Source organism: Vigna unguiculata, chromosome 10 (assembly GCF_004118075.2).
Source record: "Vigna unguiculata cultivar IT97K-499-35 chromosome 10, ASM411807v1, whole genome shotgun sequence".
Taxonomy (NCBI): Eukaryota; Viridiplantae; Streptophyta; class Magnoliopsida; order Fabales; family Fabaceae; genus Vigna; species Vigna unguiculata.
This window is the reverse complement of record NC_040288.1, coordinates 40,556,803-40,576,827: the sequence shown is the minus strand read 5'-3', so window position 1 is coordinate 40,576,827 and position 20,025 is coordinate 40,556,803. Positions and strand designations below refer to the sequence as shown.

Sequence of the window (20,025 nt, the reverse complement as noted above, 5' to 3'; positions counted from 1 at the left end):
ACATATTACTTTATATTTAGTCGTTATAAATAAAGATATTTAAAAATAACTTATATTGTTACAAAAAAATTTATCATAATTTTATTGTTGTTTGTTATTTTAATTATTATTATCTATAACAATATATAAAGAGATTCTTTTTTATATCTATATTTCATAATATCAATTATACCCTTTAGAATATAATTATTTATTAAATTTTTTAAATTTAATGTTATTTTTACCTATTTTCTATAAAACTGTTTATCTTTTTTTATTTATCAACAATTAATTTTTCTATTCATTTCACTTTATTTTTAATAAATATAAATCTATTTTATATATTAACTTAATAACATTATATTATTATCATCTACTTACATACTATAATTTATATTTAAAAAATGCATACATAACTGTGTATACGTTAATTATTATTAATTTAAATAAATGTCATATAAATTTTATTTTTCTATAAAAATTTGTTCTTATTTTTATTGTGTTTGTTCACTCTTATTTTTATTTCATAATTTTGACTAACCGTTGTTAGGTCGTTAACTTTGTTTAAAAGTGCATATCACGTATTAGTTCATTTTTTAATATATTTTTTAATTTTTTAATTAAAAAAAATCTATTTGTCAAATTATAATTATGTTCAATTCAGTTTTATATTTTTTATTTCATTCAATTCAGTTTTTATATATTTTATTATTTTAGTTTTAATTTTCATTAAAATTAGTAATTTTATTATTTTCAAATTAACACTAAATTTAATATTTTATATAAATATTATTCTAATTTTTAAAAAATAGACTATTAAGAAAATAAAAAAAATTGAGACTGTTCAAAAAATGAATTATTTTAAAATTGTTGATAAAAAAGTATTAAGCCTTAATTTGAATATTACGTATACATCCCATTGAAAAGTATTGACCCATTAACCCCTTATTGTCCGCATCAAAGACCTTCTTTGCTTTACCACCGCAGGGGTTGCGGCGGAAGATTGCCGGCGGTCGTGGGTGTAGACTCAGACCACCATTTTGGACCGGTTCTCTTCGACGGAGGGATAAAAAGGCAAACGGGGAGAAAAATAATTTAAGAAAAATGATATTTTAACCCACTTTTTTTGACGCACTTTTAACCCACCACTTCAATCACCATTAGATCATCTTTTTTTATTCTTTTTGGTGATGTGATGTATGATCTAATGGTGATTAAAGTGATGGATTAAAAGTGGGTCAAAAAAAGTAGGTTAAAGTATCATTGTCCATAATTTAAATAGTTTGATTCTTTTAATCTAGATTATTTTAATTTTTATCTTAAGGTTAATTTTTTTATTTTCCTTATTTTTATTTTGTTGTTTTCTTTTGACATTTACACTTCACTTTTTCCCCCTTTCTAAACCTAATTTCTTTGTCTCCTTCTCGCATTCCGCCGTAGCTCGCCGGTCGCCGGTTTCCGTGAGTTCCTCTTTCTCTGTTAATCAATTTCTCTATTTCATTTGCCTTTGTCTCAGCAAACTTCTCACTCAACTCACTCACTCTCGCGAAATTAAGTTCGCAACTGAACAATTGAGAGAGTAAGCATCTGTGTCTTTCATGCCCTAATTGTTGTGTCGTATCATACAATGATGGTGCAGATCGTGAAATTGAGAAGTTTAAAAGGTTTTAATTATGGCAACGGCGACATACCCTCCACCGCCACCTTTTTACAGGCTTTACAAAGATTACTTGCAAGATCCTAAGTCTGCTCCCGAGCCTCCGCCGCCTATTGAAGGGACTTACGTTTGTTTTGGAGGCAATTACACGGTAATCATTTTTTCCTATGCCTTTTTTTGGGATGTAATGTTCAAATGAGCTTCTGCTGTTGCAATTGCAGTGTCGTTGGTATAATAAGCACTTTCTTGGTGAAATTTTAACTATACATCGAGGCTTTAAAAATGTTTTCAGATTATTTGAAAGCTTTTGCGAATGCTTGTTTTCACTGGCATCGATTTTCGGCTTGTGAAAAGAAATCTGAAACAGCTTATGTGGGAGTCAGTTGGTTTGTTTATTGAATTCTTAGAGATTGGTGAAATAGCTTAATTTTCGTAGTTTTTTCACACACACATAGGATTGTAATTGGACCATACTGATATGATATGTAATAATAAGTTGTTTCATGGTAGTAAGTTTTTCTTCTTCAATTATCTTCAATGATTTAAGGACAACTATTTTAGGTGGGCACTTGAAATGGGGTTTCTTCTTGTGGGTCTGATTTGCAATTTTCACAAAGTCTTTGCTTATCTATTTGTACTTTTATGTAGGATCTCTATGTCATGATAACGTATTAAAATTATAGTTCTTTGTTTATTTTCTCGTAGACTAGTGATGTTCTACCAAGCTTGGAAGAACAAGGGGTGCGCCAGCTCTATTCTAAGGGGCCTAATGTTGGTAGGCCATTTTTAGCCCTATTCATGCACAACGTGATATGATAATGTTTTGTAATGACCACAAGTTGCTAGTTTTGGTTTTCTATTATCATGCTTTTCTATCCCAATATTATCCAGTTGGAAGCTATCGTTCCAAAAAGAATAGTAAATGATATGACTTCTCTTTCTTGCTCCGGAAGAGCTGGTAGTATCATCATAAACTTTGCTTTAACATTTGAATGCTTTTGTGAATCTTTGCTTCTTAATGTTGATAACTCACGTTTAGGTTGTTTGTGTACACTTTGTTGCCATAGGTACTATGTTGCAAAATGCTCCCTATCATTTTCATCATCTTTTAGAAATTTCAATTTCTATATGAGAAAGATGAATCACTAAGGCACAAACCTAGAATAGATACTATGTCAATTTCAACTTTACATGCACTGGCTTTTTAATTAAATTGGGTATCTTTTCCCATACTCAATTACTTAACAGGCTGGTGTATTCTTGAGCAACTGGTGAAATTGTTCATTGTAACTTCCATAAAGTGAGTAATTTCAAAAGGGTCAAGTGTTCACAATATATTTTCTCTTTCATTATAAGCTGCTTTAACATAACAATTACAAGATTTTTTTCTATCCTTTAGTAAAAGATTCCGATCTTCTATAGATTTCAAGAAGGAGCTGAGGTCACTCAATGGAGAGTTGCAACTACATGTCTTGGAGCTTGCTGATATTCTTATTGAGAGACCTTCACAGTATGCAAGGAGAGTCGAAGAAATATCTACTGTATTCAAAAACTTACATCACCTTTTAAATTCATTGCGTCCTCATCAGGTATATTTTCTTCTATACACTAAGTATAAGGAAATATACACTTACCTTGCTGTTCTGTTTCCGTTGTCTGGGATTTTAATTATATCTTTTATTTACTTTATAGGCTAGAGCAACTCTGATTCACATTTTGGAACTTCAGATACAACGCCGTAAACAAGCAGTGGAGGACATAAAGAGGTATAAATATATATGTATATGTGTGTGTATAAGAAAGTGTACCTGGACTTAATGGATTGGATCAACTTTTAGTTTGGATAGCTAATAAATCGTCAGCCATATCTTTTAGATTAATGGATATAGATATTATTACATAACGAAAACAATCCTTTGAAGGAGGGAACAGATCCTTTTTTTTTTTGGTAACACTGCAACAACCAGTTTTTAAATGTTTAGCTTTTGTTTGAGGGTGATTTTTAGTTTTGAAAAATAGTTTAAAAAATTCCCATCATATTAAAATTAATTTATAGGTATGGTAATAATGTTGACAACAACAACAACAACAACAACAATGTTCGAAGTGGTGGTAGTAGCTTTCAAGGCTACTCAACGTGGGACTTCTAACAAAAACTTTACAAATAACCGCTAACTTGTGATAGAGTAATCCCTCCTAAGTTCATATACCCATGCCTGCTTACCTTAATAACTACATTATACCTCACCACTAAAATTACACTTACAAACTGCATACTTAGAATGTTTCTTGAACCCATGGAAGACCATGAGAAAGTTTAAATTCTTAATAATGTGATTGAAACTGAAAATGGAGACATATCACATTTTTCTTTTTTTACAACCCTCTTCTAAAATTTTCGAACTTAGAAAAGACAATTCTCAATGTATCTTGGTTAAGTTCAATGAGCTGTAGATAAACAAAAGGGTGTAATGCTTGTGAAACTTGATTGATCTGAAATGTATGATTTTATAGGCAGTGAACAAAGGTTGATAGGTGGGAAATGATTAAATGGGGGAGTGAACTATAATTTCTTAACATTAATAAGGTATGGCTTCTGTTGTTATTTGTGTCTAGGAGATGGTGTAGCAGATCTCACTACCTTCCTTTTCCCTGCTTATCTAGTTTTGCTTTGGTGAAAATTGAGCAGATACTTTTCTTTTATATAATACTAATGCATGATTGGGACAAAATTTTATCATATCTTGTCAGAGTAAAACACTATGTTGAATGGTGATTCGCAATTTATTGGAACAAATGTTGTCGAATCTAAATCTTATAGGGACGAAAATGATGTTTGATTTTTTGTCATTGGCTTTTTTTCTAAGGAAATCTCTATTTGCAGGAGGAGAGAAGAAGCACGACGGCTCCTTAACGAGTCCTTGGCAACACTTGATGGTCACTAGAGCGTTCTCAATCTTGTATCCACAGCAAGAATCAACTGATGAAGTTAATTTTAGAATAGATTTTAGCAAATGATGAAAAGATTAAAACAAGAAATTTGATGAAAGCTGTTTTGCAGCTTGTGTAGAGATATTAGAATTAGAAGAATTGTGTGAGTGTTGCTACTATCCTTATAAATATTCAGTGTATGGAAGTCTGAACTGTCAATGTACGATAGTAGTGGGACGAATTTGCCTCTATTGAATATTATTTAAATAATATTATAGTACCATCTTTATGAGAACAGCACATTATCAGATTTCAGGATGAAGATGCTGCAATATTTAGATCCTTGATTGTCTTGGTTTTTGCATTTTCTTGTCCCATGCTATTGTGCATAGTATTTGAGGTGCTACCTTTCTGTTACTCATTCAAGGAATTCAATGAAACTAAGACTAGTAAAGGAGGGACTCTAAGAAGAGTATAAGAATTGTCAAGGAATGATCACTAGGAGATGGATGACTAAAATCTTTGATGAAAAGAACAGGCCTACGTGTTTTCTTTCTTTGCATACAAATCCTGTCTTGCAAAGTAAATTAAACAAATTTTTATTTTAGAAATCTTAGGAATTAAAATATTTTATTGTTTTTAAATAAGAATAATAGTATTGGAATGTTTGTTTTCAGGAAGTTAAATTTTGATTCTAGTTTTTTTAAATAGATATCATGTCTATTGCAAACTCATTTATTGAAGAAAAAAAATATAAACTAGTTTTCTTCTTCTCACCTTTCACCGAGAGTCTTATAGAAAGGTTTTATTATTTTTATTTTTAATTTTATCTCGACATTCAAGTGACAATTTTTTATTCTTCAAATGGTAGTCGCCATCATCTAATTCTTTCTATAATTTTTCTTTTGTTCTTGGGAATGCTGAGAGTTATGGAATCTACATGAGTATATATCCATTTTTGTTCATGAAGTTTGATCTATAAGTTCTTTTTATTCTTTTATTTCTTTTCTGATTCTAATTTATATCTACAGTACACATATTATTACTGTGCTCATATTTTTTATGTTTTGTTTTTGTTTTGTTTGTTCAATAATGGATTTCATTCCCACTTTTCTATTTGTGCTTCTTTAGATTTTTATGATCTAATTGATTGAATCCTGTTATTAAGACCATTTTAAGAAAATCTATAAAGAGAGATTATGATTTGATTTTGATTATCAGTCTTAGTTTGATAGATTCCAAAGTTCAATTATTATTATTTTTTTTAGCAACAAGAAACATTTAAAATAATAGAAGTGGCATAAGAGGTGCCAAACTGATATGGAAGGCGATCAATTAGGTCCAAATATGAAACAAGAGAATGTCCGTCCCACACCAAACAGAAAATAAGATATACTAAAATTGTATTTCTACAATCTAATAAAATTAATAAAGCATTAAATTTGTGAAAAAAGAAAGAAAGAAAATAAAATTGGTTATGAAAACACAATGATATATTGCTAATGAAACAAGCTGAAAGTGTATTAATTAAAAATATTAAGTGAATTAAACACTAATCTCTTTACCAGTCGATAAATAAATGTTTAAACTAATGAAAATCAAGATTCGCTACGCAATCTTCTGAAATTTAATTTATTACGGAAAATAAATAATACCATAAATAAATTCTTGAAAATTGAAATATTATAATTAGTATAAGAATCAATACTCCATTGTATTCCACTTATTTGAAATAATTTTATTCGTTAATTATATATAACATTCTTTTAGCATAGATTTTTCTCTTTTAAATCGCATAACTGATGTGAAAATTTAAGAAATTAAAACCGAAAATAATTTTTTTTTAAAATATTTGACGCATGAAACTGCTAAAAAAAATCTCAAATACACCAATAATAATTATATACAATTTAACAGTCGATCGATAAGAATAAGTGATGCAGTTTCGACGCAGTGTATAAATTAAAATTCTGATTGTAGCATGTATAATTAAACTTATTTTGAAAAAGAAATTTATAGCTTCTTCCAAACGGATGATACTAATAAGATTGACTGAAAACATTGATATAGTGTTGGATTCTATAATGTGTTGATAGGATACTATAAAAGCAGAAAGCATGCAGAAGCTATAAAAAGGGAAATTACAGCAGCATTAACCTTTTCACGAAAGAAAAAAAATAAGATGAACATAATTAGTCAAGCTGAAGCAGCTATTTGCTACCTCTATTATTATGTTTTACACATTCACCCCATTAGAAGACATCAGGTGGGAAGTGCCCAGTAAAGGGGTTGCTCTGTTGAGCCTGCTTCAAATGCATTGCCAAAGCATAGTTATTCACCTGTCACCAAATCAATGGACACACAAATCATCAGTATGCTCAGAACCAATTATTGATAGCGTAACAATTTATTTAAGACTAGATTTTCCATCCACTACTACCCATTAATCTGGTTTGTCTGAATTTAATAATGGACCAATTTGAATCTGTAAACTGATTTCTTATAGTAAGATGCAATATTTATGTATTTGCCCTCTCCCTTTTACAAGCCCAAGTTGCACTCGCTTGTAAACCTATATGTAAATAGCAGATTGCTATATTGACTCCTAACCTCAAATGAAAAGAAGATGATAACAAGTACAAGGTCGTGTCAAAAACAATAGAGTCTAAAAAAAGACCAAATCACGAAAGATGATACTGATTAAATCCTTAGCCTAATGAACAGATGTGACAACGAACAATTAAGATGGAAAGTTGATTCAAACCTCGAGAGTTCTAATCTGCTCCTGGTATTGAGACACCAATTGCTTTAAATGCTGCAACTCTTGGTTCTTAACCTCGTAATCAGCAGATCGTTCATGCTGGATTTTAAAAGCATTTTTGAAAGAATTTTTCTCTTTAATCAATGCTTCGATTTGCTCTTTCAGCATCAAATTTTCCTGAAAATGAGAACATTATACAACTACGATACAAGCTGAACCAGGAAGAAACACTATATATTTATTCCTAAATCACCAGGTCATAATATATAAGAATATCAGAGTGCAATCTAAGCATTATAATTCTAGCTCAGAGTTCATTATTAAAAAAATTACAGTCTTTCTATATGAAAACAAACTACAGAGTATTGTAGAAAATCAGCCACGATATATTTTGCATGTTTATTCAAAGAAGATCCACACACCAGATTGTCTAAGCACAGTAAGTTTCCCTCTCTAATCTTCTCATACAGGCAAACAAAAAACCAAGCATTTCCCTACTAGGTTTGGCTACACGAACCAAATAATGTCATATTGCTCTATCATCATCAACAATTTTATAGACAGACTGACCATTAAAATCCTTCTTGATGGTTTTGCCTATAACTTTTCTTGACCTCCCTCTACCTCTATTAACAAGACTAACCTATATTTGATCTAATATCCTTCCTGGAGCTTCTTCATATCTTCTCCACATACACCAGAACCCCATTGGGGCAAAATTCTACTATTTTTTCTACTACTGGTACATACGAACTTCCTTTAATTTTGCCAAGTATGTCCATAAATCTAACACAGCACTCTCACCTTTGATAGGCTTGAGGTTCTTTTCTTGTTGACTTGTTGCCACCCAACACTTAGTTCCCCAATATTTTTATTTTCTTGTTTAACCTCGTGTACAAGCTAGTGAAACTAAAACATCATACACAGAATCATTACACAAAAACAACAAAGTAAAAATATTACAATGAAAGAATTAAGATGAACCATCCTCAGCTTAAGTCAACAATAGAGTTCCTCCACAAACAAACCAATCTCAAAGAACTCAACATCACCCAACTGCCACTTCAGTTCAGCATTCCCTGGGCCACAGCATACATCATACCATTGATCTGTTCCTCTAAACAGACATTCACTCAGTGACATGCAAAACATCAGAGTTTGGTCGTTAACATGAATCTTGAATGGTTTTAGAATGAGTACCTTTAGAAGTGCATCAGTTGCCTCAGCCCTTGCTCTTTCACTGATTGATTTCTCTAGAACTTCTAGCATTCTACCAGCACGGGCTCTAGCATCATCAACACTAGTAGCAACCATCATTTCCCTAACAAAAAAGTCAATCCATTCTGCTCCATCTGCAGGAAGGTGGTTGTTCAAAGTAGGCTGGTCCTCAGGAACAGAAGCATTTCCATTGTCTTCCAATTTACCTGCAGAGTGTCTCGAAAAAGGTCAATTTCTCAATTAGTTTTGTTACAAAAACTTTTTGGTAATTTATTCAACTCATATCATTATCTTTCCACCTATGAAGCCCGGACACGCCTCATTAATGGCGTGTCCCGTGTCTGACACGTATCGGACACCGATACTCGTACGATACGTATCAGTCAAGTGTCCAATTTGAAAGACATCTTTTGGTCTTTAACATGATTTTGACATGACTCCAACATAATGTTAATAACCAAGAATTCAATGATTTTCTAAAAAAATCTATAAACTTGTAAATTTATCACATGAGTTTCTATTATGATTATAAAAATAAGAAAAAAATATTATATGATCACTACTTTTCACTTTTTGAATATTAGATTGATAAATTAGATTCATTTTTTGTGTTAGTTGACAATTTGTTAGTTAAAAGTTTGAAACTAATATGTATATGCATATCGTGTTCCGTGTCCTATGTTTTTCAATTTAGCCATATATCTGTGCCAGTATCTGGGCTTCATAGCTTTCCACAGCCCCTGTCCGGGTTAGCATAGACGAGCAGTTCACCAGTACAATACCAGAAAGCAATTAATTAACAGATTAAAATCCTATCATATATAGAACATATAAAAACAGAATTTTCTCATAAAAGTTTAGTCTACAAAGCATTCAATCGCAAACATCAACCAACCATACCTGCATCCAAATTAACAACATCCGATCCTTCGGAATTTCCATTTCCATCTGCATTTCCCAAGCAAAGCTCGTTCAACCTCTTGATTGCAGCATCTATATCATTTCCACATTCTTGAAGTGCCCTCTCAAGAACCTGAAAGGTAAAATAACAACCAATAAGGTATGTGAGTAAGAGAATCATCTATATCAATCATACAACTTTCAAAAAACACCAACTGAACACATCGTAGATTCGATTCGATCCGATCGATTCGACCGGCCGCCAAAAGTCAAATCCCAGATTGCCAACCTATCTTCGGAGACTGACCATTTACTATGACCACTCCCCCTGTCACATTAACAGTTGAGAGGCACTAAGACCTCAAATAGTCAGTTGGAGTTGGTCCTTGAGGCCCAATTATGACATTTTATAGCCCAACTACGATCCTTCTAGCCCCAATTACGACATTCTAGGCCCAACTATGACACTTCTAGCCCCAATTACTACATTCTAGGCCCAACCATAATACTTCTAACCCCAATTACGAAATTTCAGGCCTAACTGATATTCTAGACCGCCCATGGCACCTACTTGCTGCACAGTTAGTACCACCTCTTCCTCTCCCTCGCACGTGACAGCATTCATAACATCCCAGAAAAGGGGAAACATGTTAAATGACAAAGGATACTCCCAAAACTCAAGAGAGAAAAATGAGGGGCGTTTCCATAAAAAGAAGCAAAGTAGGTCAAATGAGGGAAGTGTGGACAATTTTTTTTTCCGATAAGCTCAGAGCAGCCAATCGGATATTGATTGACATGTTCGTTAAATACGTATGCTCAATCCAAGATAGTAGGCCTATTGAGTTCATACATACTGAACTTCAGGACTACCTGCCGTTTCATTATCAAGTACAAACACAAATGAAAGACGGAAACTCCCTCTCTCGATTCAAGCCAAAATTACATTCACTAATTATTTTGCAGCACAAAAGAAAAAAGCGAAAGGACAACCAAACACGGTAGCTGATAACAATATGCCCAAGAAGATAAACTACAATTCTAACCTTGCAACTAAACTATAAACAAACTACCAAGTTTAAAAGATTAGTAAAACAGTAAAGTGTGACCGTAAGTGGATTCAATGTCACGTAAAAGTAAAACTGAGAAAGAAATTAATAGATACCAGGTCGTCCATGTGGGGAAAGAGCGGGCGAAGCTGGTCGATGAGAGAGAGAGGAGGGAAGCGAATCGGCGAAGAGGAACAACGGAGCCTCTTGGAGAGCGGCGGTGACGGAGGAAGCTCTTCGAAGAAAGATCTCTTGCTTCCGCACACAGCAGCAGACATCGTTCTTCAACGCTGACACCACCAATTTCAAACAATCCTTTCACGATCGCCTCCAATTCAATCCCAACGAATTGGGGTTAGGGTTTCGGAAGAACGAGAGTTATCGGAATCGAAGGGGTTTTCGTGAGGGTTAGGTTCTGCGCTGTTCCTGAGGGAAGAAAAGTGTGGAAACTTGAGAATTATTTATAGGGCTATGCTACAAAGGAAAACGGAACTCTCCACGTGCTTGCCAGCGCGTCGGGTACCAGCGTTTCCTTTGTCGGAAATTCTCCCTGGAAAAACCAAAACCTTCAAAATTATATATATATATATATATATATATACTAGTGTAAACACAGGCGCTATCGCGCCTGCGTGTACACATTTTTCGAATTATATTTATAATTGATGATATTGTAATGTTATTAAGTTAATGAACAAAATAAAAGTATATTTATAAAAATTAAAGTGAAATGTATGGAGAAAATATGAAAAAAATAATTGTTGATGAATAGTATGAGAAAAAAGAAAAATGAGATAAATAAATAGTTTTATAAAAACTTGTAAAATTAACCGTTAATTTTTAAAAATTTAATAAATAATTAAATTGTAAAGGGTAAAATTGGAATTATGAAATGTGGACACAAAAGAGGAAATCCCCTTTATATATAGTTATAGATATATATATATATATATATATATATATATATATATATATATATATATATATATATATATTTGCTCATTATTTGTATGCAATCTAAATGTATTCTAACTTAAAAAATTTAAAGATAATACTATTTCATTAATATATATGATTTAAATTTATATGAATGTTATTTAGGATTATATTTTTAAGGGTTATATATGTTTTTTTCCCTTAACTTTTCGATGAATTTTGAAATTAGTTCATTTCAAAATTTTGGATCAATTTAGTCTTACATTTTTTAAAATACTTGAATTTAGTCTTTCTAATCAAATTTTATTAAGTTTATTTGACATTTCAAGCACGTTTCATAATAGTATTTGACTTAACATTAGAACAAAATTGTGTCAAACAATATAAACAACTCAAATACAATTCTTATGAGATGCATACTAAACATTAAATAAACCTAACAAAATTTAATTAAAAAGACTAAATCAACGTATTTCAAAAGATGAAGAATTAAATTGATTAAAAATTTTAAAATAGACTAATTCCAAAATTCACTGAAAGTTAAAGACAACAACATTTTTAACCCTATTTTTAATCACCACCCCTTTTAAATCAAGTTAAAATGTAAAATGGGCTTATAATGTAAGATTGTTTTGGACTAATTATTTATATTATTTTTTAATTATTATCACAGATCTTGTTAGGAGCATCAGTGTTATTTTTTAAATTTTTACTATCTATCTAACAGTTCGTATTGTTGTTATTTTATGAATATTAAAGGTTTACCTTAGTGGCTTCGATTTCCTTTTCTGAAAAAAAAAATGAACGTTGTAACTTCTTTAAAAAGTATTTTGATGTTTTTCTAATATTCTATACACATATAAAAGTTAAAAGTAATTTCATATCTTGAAAAGATAAAATATTGAGTTTTTCCATTCAAATAAAATTCTAGCTTTTAATACTTTATATAAATATTTTAAATAACTTGTTATAATTACTAATTCATTGAATTCTTTAACTAAATCCATGTATCTATCATCATATTCATATTAGGCGGATCTTAGTAATGGCCAAGGAGTCATAATCTCCAAATTTTTATGTATTTTTTATTTATTTATATGTAGTACATACTATATTGGAAACTAAATTAAGTAGTTTTATTTATTTATTTTTTTAATAAAATATGTCATTTAATATTAATAAATAATGAAATATAAAATTAAATAAATAAAGAATAGTTAAATTGAGATATTTTAATGTTTTATTTTATTATCATTTGATTTTTTTTCAGTTCTCAATTCTCTCATCCATCATTGAAGATAAAAAAGACAACTCTTTTTATCTCACTTAATATTGAAATATTAATTTAATAATTAATATTTTTCATTTAAATTTTTTGTATATTTTTTTATGAATCTAGAAAAAAAAATTATATATTATATGTTTTTTATAACTTTTTCAAGTGTGATTTATTATCTTAAATTTTTTAGTTATTATATCTCTAAATTTTTTGTTAGAGTTGATAAATTATTCTTTATTCTTAAATGTTTAACAAAAATAGCTATAATGATAAAACATAAAAGAACAAATTCACTTTTAAAAAAAATAAAAACAAAGATGAAAATCAAAGAGATCCTAGTTGTTCATATATTTTAAAACACGATATTAAGCAATGTTAAATTATAAAAATATTTTAAAATTGAAAAACTACATATGTATGAAAAAAGTTTCATATTAATTTTTTAAACATATATAAAGTTTAAATGTATTATGTTAGCCCACCACTGTTATTAGACACCAATAAATATATTAGAACATATGTACGTTGGGTCTTGTTGATTTCTTGAGATGAAAACTTTAAAAGAAAAACAATAAAAAAATTTCATGAACATCTCTTGATTTTTCTACCCCTATTACATTTAATAAAAAAATGTTACTTTTATTCTTATAGGAGATTCATTTTAAATTATTTTAAACTTTGGACTGTTTGTTTATCATCACCCATGAAAAAAAGTTTTGGAAAGAAAAGGAAAATTACGCATATTAAATTTATCGTAAAACATTCACAAAAATATATAGAAAGTTATATAAATCATGATTTCATTAATATTTGATGATTATATAATTAATATTTAGTTTTTTAAAACAATAATATTAATATAATAAATAAAGGTATTGATAATAAATAAATATTTTTATATTTTTATCCAATTAACTTTATTCTTTACTTTTTATTATTTTTTCTTTTTTTTTTCTTGATCGATTCTTTCACTTTACATAAAGCATTAATATTGAAAAAAATATCGTGAACGAGTCACATGTATTATATCATTACAAAGAAGAAAATAAAGGATGATTTGTATCCTATCGTAGATTGTGTTTATATGATTGTATTCTTGAATAGCTCTCTAGCAAGTGTTGAAAAAGAAACTAGTCCTTACTTTGATCATAAGCTAAATCCAATGCCATTTCTATGATGATCATCTTCATGTTGAACATCATTTACCAACTAGAGTAAAAGTAGTTGGTTGATTCCTAAAAGTTCTATCAAATTACTTTTAGATATATAACTCTTTAACCATATTTTTGCTCAGCATTCGAATACTGTAGTTCTGGTATGTCATTTTCGTCCAACGAGCAACCAGCTCGCTCAACGAGTGACCCTGGCGCCCAATGGTTATTTTTTGGCCTTCCAAGGGTGGTCCAAAGCAGTATATACATATAAGTGAGTCCTTTCTCCATGTTTGTAGTGCTGGACTTGATCTCGGTGTCCCTCGACATGATTATTTATGTAAAAGTCAATCTTTCATGTCCAATCATGCTTCTTTGAGTTTTAACTTGTTTTTCTCCACCATAATTCCTTCCTATTATCTTATTTCACACACTCATAATAGATATTAGAAGTAAAAAAGTATAAAACAACTAAAATACGAAACAATGCAAAAACAACATGAACTAAAGATTAAACAAGATAAGAGTTACGTAGGAGTTGATTTTATTCACAAAACTTAACATCAAAAAAAGTAGAAAACAACAACGTTATCAATTACACATGAAGCAAACATACCCAAGCCAATCTAAGAAACGGCTCCGAGTATTGACTTGAAAATTGCAGCAAGAACAAAAAAAACACGAAGCATTCTTTCTCAACGGGCGTTCTAATTTTTTTTCTTCTGAGATGTAGTCTAAACTATCTTCAGCAACTGAAGTTCCATCAGCAGCTAGAGTTTTTCTGAACATTTCACTGTTCTCTATGTGAGAAAATTTATCCTTAGACTCTCCCTTGAGTAGCTCTACCACATCAAGCATGGTTGGTCTCTTCTCAGGTAGATCCTGAGCAGAAATAAGTGCAATTAAAACAACTCTTTTAAGCTCTTCCTCCACATAGTTACCATTTAGTCTTGGATCAGCAATTTCACTAAATTTCTTCTCACAAACCAATGGCAATGCCCAATCAACTATCGATCTCCTCACTGCGAAACTAAGCATTTTGATTGGTCCTCTGCCACTCACGAGTTCCAGAAGGAGAACACCAAAACTGTAGACATCACAACTCGCTTTTGCTTGACCTAACATGGCATATTCTGGTGCAAGATAGCCACGAGTTCCCATAACTTTTGTAGTCACATGTGTTGCTCCATCAGGGATCAACTTAGCAAACCCAAAATCAGCAACCCTGGGTCTGAAATCAGAATCCAGCAACACATTACTTGATTTAATATCCCTGTGGATGATATGTGGTGTTGCTTGATGGTGAAGGTACCTGAAAGTAATAACATTTATGGATAATAAACTTTAGTGGAAGAAGTTCATAAGAAAAGTAAGGTTAGTACTTACGCAATTCCTTCAGCTGAACCAATTGCGATATTCATCCGATGATTCCAATCCAGAGGGCATTTCAATGAATGTCCATGAAGACTAGAGTGGAGACACAGATTTTGCATATATTCATACACAATTAACCGTTCCTGTCCTTCGGCACAGTAACCACGAAGACTGAGAAGATTCTTGTGTCGTACTCTTGCCAAGATTTCAAGTTCAACCGTAAATGTCTCAGTTATGTTGCTCCGAACATTCAATCTTTTAACGGCAATCTGAAATGGCAAGATTTTTTTAAACAAAGTGGCTATATATCCATGGTATTTGCTTGTCATCAACAGTAGCTTCATTCTCAAGGGCTAGAGAAAAGGTTTTGAACAGAGTTTTTTGCAGCATTAACCCCTGAAACTTTTGATCATATTTTCTAGAAATAACGTCACTAGATAAAACAAAATCATAGAAATCTAAACTAAATATAAAATGGAAAATGAGAGACTTACATTCACACATACACTCAAACACTAGATCGTCACCCCATTTGTGGCTAAAATGAGCAAGAACAACCATAGAAGGCGCAAATGCAGCAGATTTGATACAACAATAGTAACTATAAGTAAATAAATAAAATTTAAAGCATACTCATACTTGCGATCCATCCGATAGTTGGCCCCAGTACACACTGCCAAAGCCTCCTTCTCCAAGAATGTTGCCATGTTTGAAATTCTTCGTAGCAGATTTTAATTCCTCCAAAGAAAACACTCGCAATGTGGGTTGTTCTTTCCCTCGCCTTGCGCTGCATGAATAAGACTGTAATATCAAACATCTATTGGTTAAAAAATAAATTGGAAAGGCGTAATTGAGACCAAATTTCGAAGATAAAATATTCACTTTAAGAATTGTGCAAGTATAGGATCAATGAAACATAATTAAAGATGCTTAAATGCTCCAATCTTCTCTCTTAATTTTGCCTCTAGAGGTGTACGAAACAAACTTAACTAACCCTTCTTACTCGAGAAGAGTCGAGATTACAGAATTAAAAATATCTGACATTCTTTATTTTCTTCAAAATTAAACTATCATATCATACAAACAAATATCTAATTTGATCAAACAACAATCAACAAAGCAAGAAAAACAGTTAAACAAGATTTATGCATTGTAGTCCCTCGAGAAAGGAACATATATATGGTGTGAAAATTAAGCTATTCTCAAGCTTCTCTCTAATAAAATGTCTATTCACTTATGTTTGGTTCTATCATGTTATATTGGATTACGAGCTATGCTAATTGTTGATTTGTTGTCACAATATAAGTTCATAGATTCAACTCATTTTATCTTCTAGTCTTCTAGTATAAACTTTAGCCATAATAGCTCACGTATCCTTGAGCCATTGCTCACTTTTGTATCACGTGGCTCGTTGAATATATAAAATAAATTATCATAAAAGCAAAACTCTGAATAATTGTCATGACTTCATTAAGTCCTCAAACCTTCTCCTTGCCTAAGATTTGAATTTAGACATATTCTTGGTTTAAGCCTTGTTTTGCAGCCATGGTTTTCACCTTCACATCATAGATTTGTGTAGCATCCTTCACCTTGGAATATGTTTTCTCTATTGCAATCCATATTGCTTTAGTTGAATTGAGAAACATGCAGGTATCATTAATCTCCCAAATCATTGAACTCTATAACCATGCCATGTTCTAAATGCAAGATCATATGTAGTTAGAGGTTCATCTTGGAGATGGCTAGTCTTGCTTTTTCCTATCAAAATAGTCTTAATTTTATCTTGTTAAATAAAGCCTTAATTAGTAATTTGATATCTATATTTAAATTTATGATTCACTTTGGTCTTATATATTTTTTACTTAGTTAGTAATTAGTAATTTGACGTTAAGATGGTGTTGTCAAAATATTGGTCCTCACATAGAAAATCTAGCTCAAATTCATCTTTCACCTTTGCACAATTCAGAACCCTAACATCCCAAAATATCCTCATTTTGGGAATAACTTGCTTGGAATGTTTCATAAATAACTTTGTTTCAGTGTTCAAGTTTTGGTTTTGCGGGAACTTAGATGTATTGGGAGATGGAGGAAGGTAGTGGGAGGTAGAAGAAGGTGGAGGGAGTGAAAAAAAAAAAAAGTTTGAAGGTAGATGTCCAAGATTTTGACACAGACACTCGCAAAAGAAATTTGTGTCTACCTGATAGAAAGAGTCAAATTGATTCTATTTAATAAATATTTGGAACAAAAGTATAAGAACAGACGAACGTCATAACCATAAATATAGGAACGAAATTGCTGATTAAACATTAAATAAAACATTAAAATTAAGCTTAAATGAATTTTTTATTCAATTATTATATTAATAATTAAATATTACTTCAATCAAAATTATAAATTTCCTTAAAAATAATCGGTTAATTTAATAAAATTGTAAATTTTTTTACATTAATTTCAAATTCTTGATGTTTTTATTCAAAATTTCATGAATTAATTTAATTAAAATATTTTAAAATCCTATTTACCTAAAGTTTACCCGTTAAAAATATTGAAATTTATCCAAAAACACAATATTTTCACTCTTTAAAATTTAAAACTTCAATTTTCATCATTTTTTTAAAGATCACTGCGTTCTGAATATTTAACTAATTTTTTATCTTATATTTAAAAGTAGGCGAGAGGGAAATGAGCTTTTTTTACGTTAAAATAATAATTAGAATAATTAATTACAACAATTCGACTTCAAATTTGAGTTAAAAAAAACGATCCAATGTTTAATCTTACTTCCTACAAAATGATACAAGAGTGATTCATAAAAACAAACAAAAGAAAAACTTCTACAGAAGGATACTTACGAAGAAAAGGCTTAAAAATCACTGAAATATCAATATTTATCGAGGAGAGACTTGTATTAGTGTAGTTAATCAAAAATTAATTAATTGAATTAGGATTGGTTATTTATATAATTGGACCCTTTTTATTATTATTATTTGTAATTTTGGTATCCAACTTAAAGTATAATATAAGAGAGCATATGTTTTACTCAGACATATACTTAGTTTTATACAAGAACTTTGTTTTGGTTTGCCAATCTTTCTAATTAGAACCTAATGTATCCCAATATATGCATTTTTTTTTTTTGGGATTTGATTTATACAATGCAGATTCCTCTATCTTACTAATCAAATATGCTAAAAAAACATAATAGCATTTATATCTTATTACTCAATATAGGTGAAAAACACTTAAATTGTTTAATTATTATGGGTGGAGAGGGGGCAGTTAGTTAAAGACAAATAAAAGTTAATAAGAAGACTTTGACTTGGTTTTATGAGATTTACTTTTATGTAATATATATTTTATTACGTTTTTTAAATAAATAGTTACAAGCATGTTAATAATTAATGAAAAATAGCTTATATTACTTATCCACTAAGTTTTTGTGAAATTACATACAAATAATACTCAGTTGCTTCATGAGTTTTGTCCTTCTCGTCTTTCAAATAATATTTTCTCTATCCAAGAGAATCCTTTTGTATGTAATATTTTCTCACAAATTTGGCAATAAGGGTAGTTTCTGTATAATTTTTTCCATCATTACTATAAATTAATAAATAGAGTAACTATTTATTACTAATTTTTACAGGTAATTGAAAAAAGTAAAAATAGAAAAAAAAAGTTTCTATTTTATTTTTACCTTTTCACAATTACCTTTTCTTAAAAAAAAATAGAGACAAAATAATTCTTTTTATTATTATTTTAGGCATAAATTGATCGGTAGTAGATATTTTGTTATAAGAAAATTATTTTTTAATTAGACAATTTTTTTATAACTCTTTTAATTTTTTTTTAATTTTTTTATTTTTAATATTTAAAAATCACTTAAAAAATAACAAATTATATTATATTATAAAATATAATTCTCAAAATTTAATAATAAAAATATCATTATATTTTTCGATCCGTAATCAATGAATTCAATTGTTTTAAACTTATTCAGTAAGAAACTGAGGAAAGAGAATACATACTCCGTGAAGCCTTCGTAGAAGGTGCCGCTGGGCGACTCTTCAGTTTCAGCTTCGACACCAACGTCGCTGCTAATGGCATGATCCACTGTCGAAGAGTAACCGTAGAGAGGAGGTGGATTTGGCGCAACCCTACTCCGCGTTGCATTCTCCACCGTCCAACCAAAACTATCAGCACTCTCCGGTGCTTCCAAATTTGATGAAGTGGAACTCTTGATGCCATTCTCCACTGCGCGACCGAATCCATGGACGGAGGATACTTCTGAATTTGGCGCAGTGCTACTCCTTACGGCACTGTCCACCGCTGAACCAAATCCACGGACGAGGCATTCTTCTTTTTCCGAAATTGAATCACTACTACTTTCAATCGCCGTGTTGATTATTCTAATTGCACTCTCCATTTACCAAGTGAAAGAATGTAGCGTACGTCTCTGCTGATTAGGGCGCAAAAACACACACATATATAAAGAGAGAGAAAAAATTGAATTGAGTAATTGCGAGGCAAATCCAAGAGCGAGAAGAGATTGGTTTGGAAAGTACCAGGAACGAGCTGGGTGGGTGCATTTAAACTTACCACCGACTGATGGGGTTTTTGGTTTTTCATTTATATTAAAGCTCTAGTTTCTTTAAATAGTTAATTGTTTTATTAAAATATATCGTAAATATAATTAATTTTTAAAATTTGGTAATTTAGTTCATAAAAAGATATTTTAATAATATATATATATATATATATATATATATATATATATATAGTATTAAAATAGATGA

The 20,025-nt window shown here is 30.5% G+C and overlaps 3 protein-coding genes across 5 annotated transcripts; 1 reads left to right on the top strand and 2 right to left on the bottom strand.

The window, feature by feature from the left end:
• Positions 1-911: 911 nt before the first annotated feature.
• LOC114166090 (mediator of RNA polymerase II transcription subunit 7a-like) lies at positions 912-4,885 on the top strand. 3 transcript variants are annotated; one of them, XM_028050751.1, is made up of 7 exons: positions 912-1,053; positions 1,420-1,439; positions 1,619-1,787; positions 2,342-2,411; positions 3,059-3,225; positions 3,329-3,402; positions 4,521-4,885. In XM_028050751.1, exons 3-7 carry the CDS (start codon positions 1,653-1,655, stop codon positions 4,579-4,581), a joined length of 507 nt encoding a protein of 168 aa, XP_027906552.1. In that variant the 5' UTR covers positions 912-1,053; positions 1,420-1,439; positions 1,619-1,652; the 3' UTR covers positions 4,582-4,885. The 3 variants fall into 3 exon arrangements, with proteins under 3 accessions (XP_027906552.1, XP_027906551.1, XP_027906550.1); XM_028050750.1 differs by lacking the exon at positions 912-1,053 and adding an exon at positions 1,249-1,303; XM_028050749.1 differs by lacking the exon at positions 912-1,053 and having other exon boundaries at positions 1,311-1,439; positions 4,521-4,862.
• Positions 4,886-6,565: 1,680 nt separating this feature from the next.
• On the bottom strand, positions 6,566-11,011 carry LOC114167121. Its single transcript, XM_028052083.1, has 5 exons — positions 10,609-11,011; positions 9,447-9,579; positions 8,529-8,752; positions 7,332-7,505; positions 6,566-6,906 (listed from the first exon to the last, which is right to left on the bottom strand). The coding sequence occupies exons 1-5, from the start codon at positions 10,768-10,770 to the stop codon at positions 6,820-6,822; spliced, it is 780 nt and encodes a 259-aa protein (XP_027907884.1). The 5' UTR covers positions 10,771-11,011; the 3' UTR covers positions 6,566-6,819.
• Positions 11,012-14,423: 3,412 nt separating this feature from the next.
• Positions 14,424-19,707, bottom strand: LOC114167562 (PTI1-like tyrosine-protein kinase At3g15890). The gene is made up of 4 exons (XM_028052661.1): positions 19,258-19,707; positions 15,872-16,019; positions 15,245-15,501; positions 14,424-15,170 (listed from the first exon to the last, which is right to left on the bottom strand). The coding sequence occupies exons 1-4, from the start codon at positions 19,653-19,655 to the stop codon at positions 14,450-14,452; spliced, it is 1,524 nt and encodes a 507-aa protein (XP_027908462.1). The 5' UTR covers positions 19,656-19,707; the 3' UTR covers positions 14,424-14,449.
• Between the last annotated feature and the right edge of the window lie 318 nt (positions 19,708-20,025).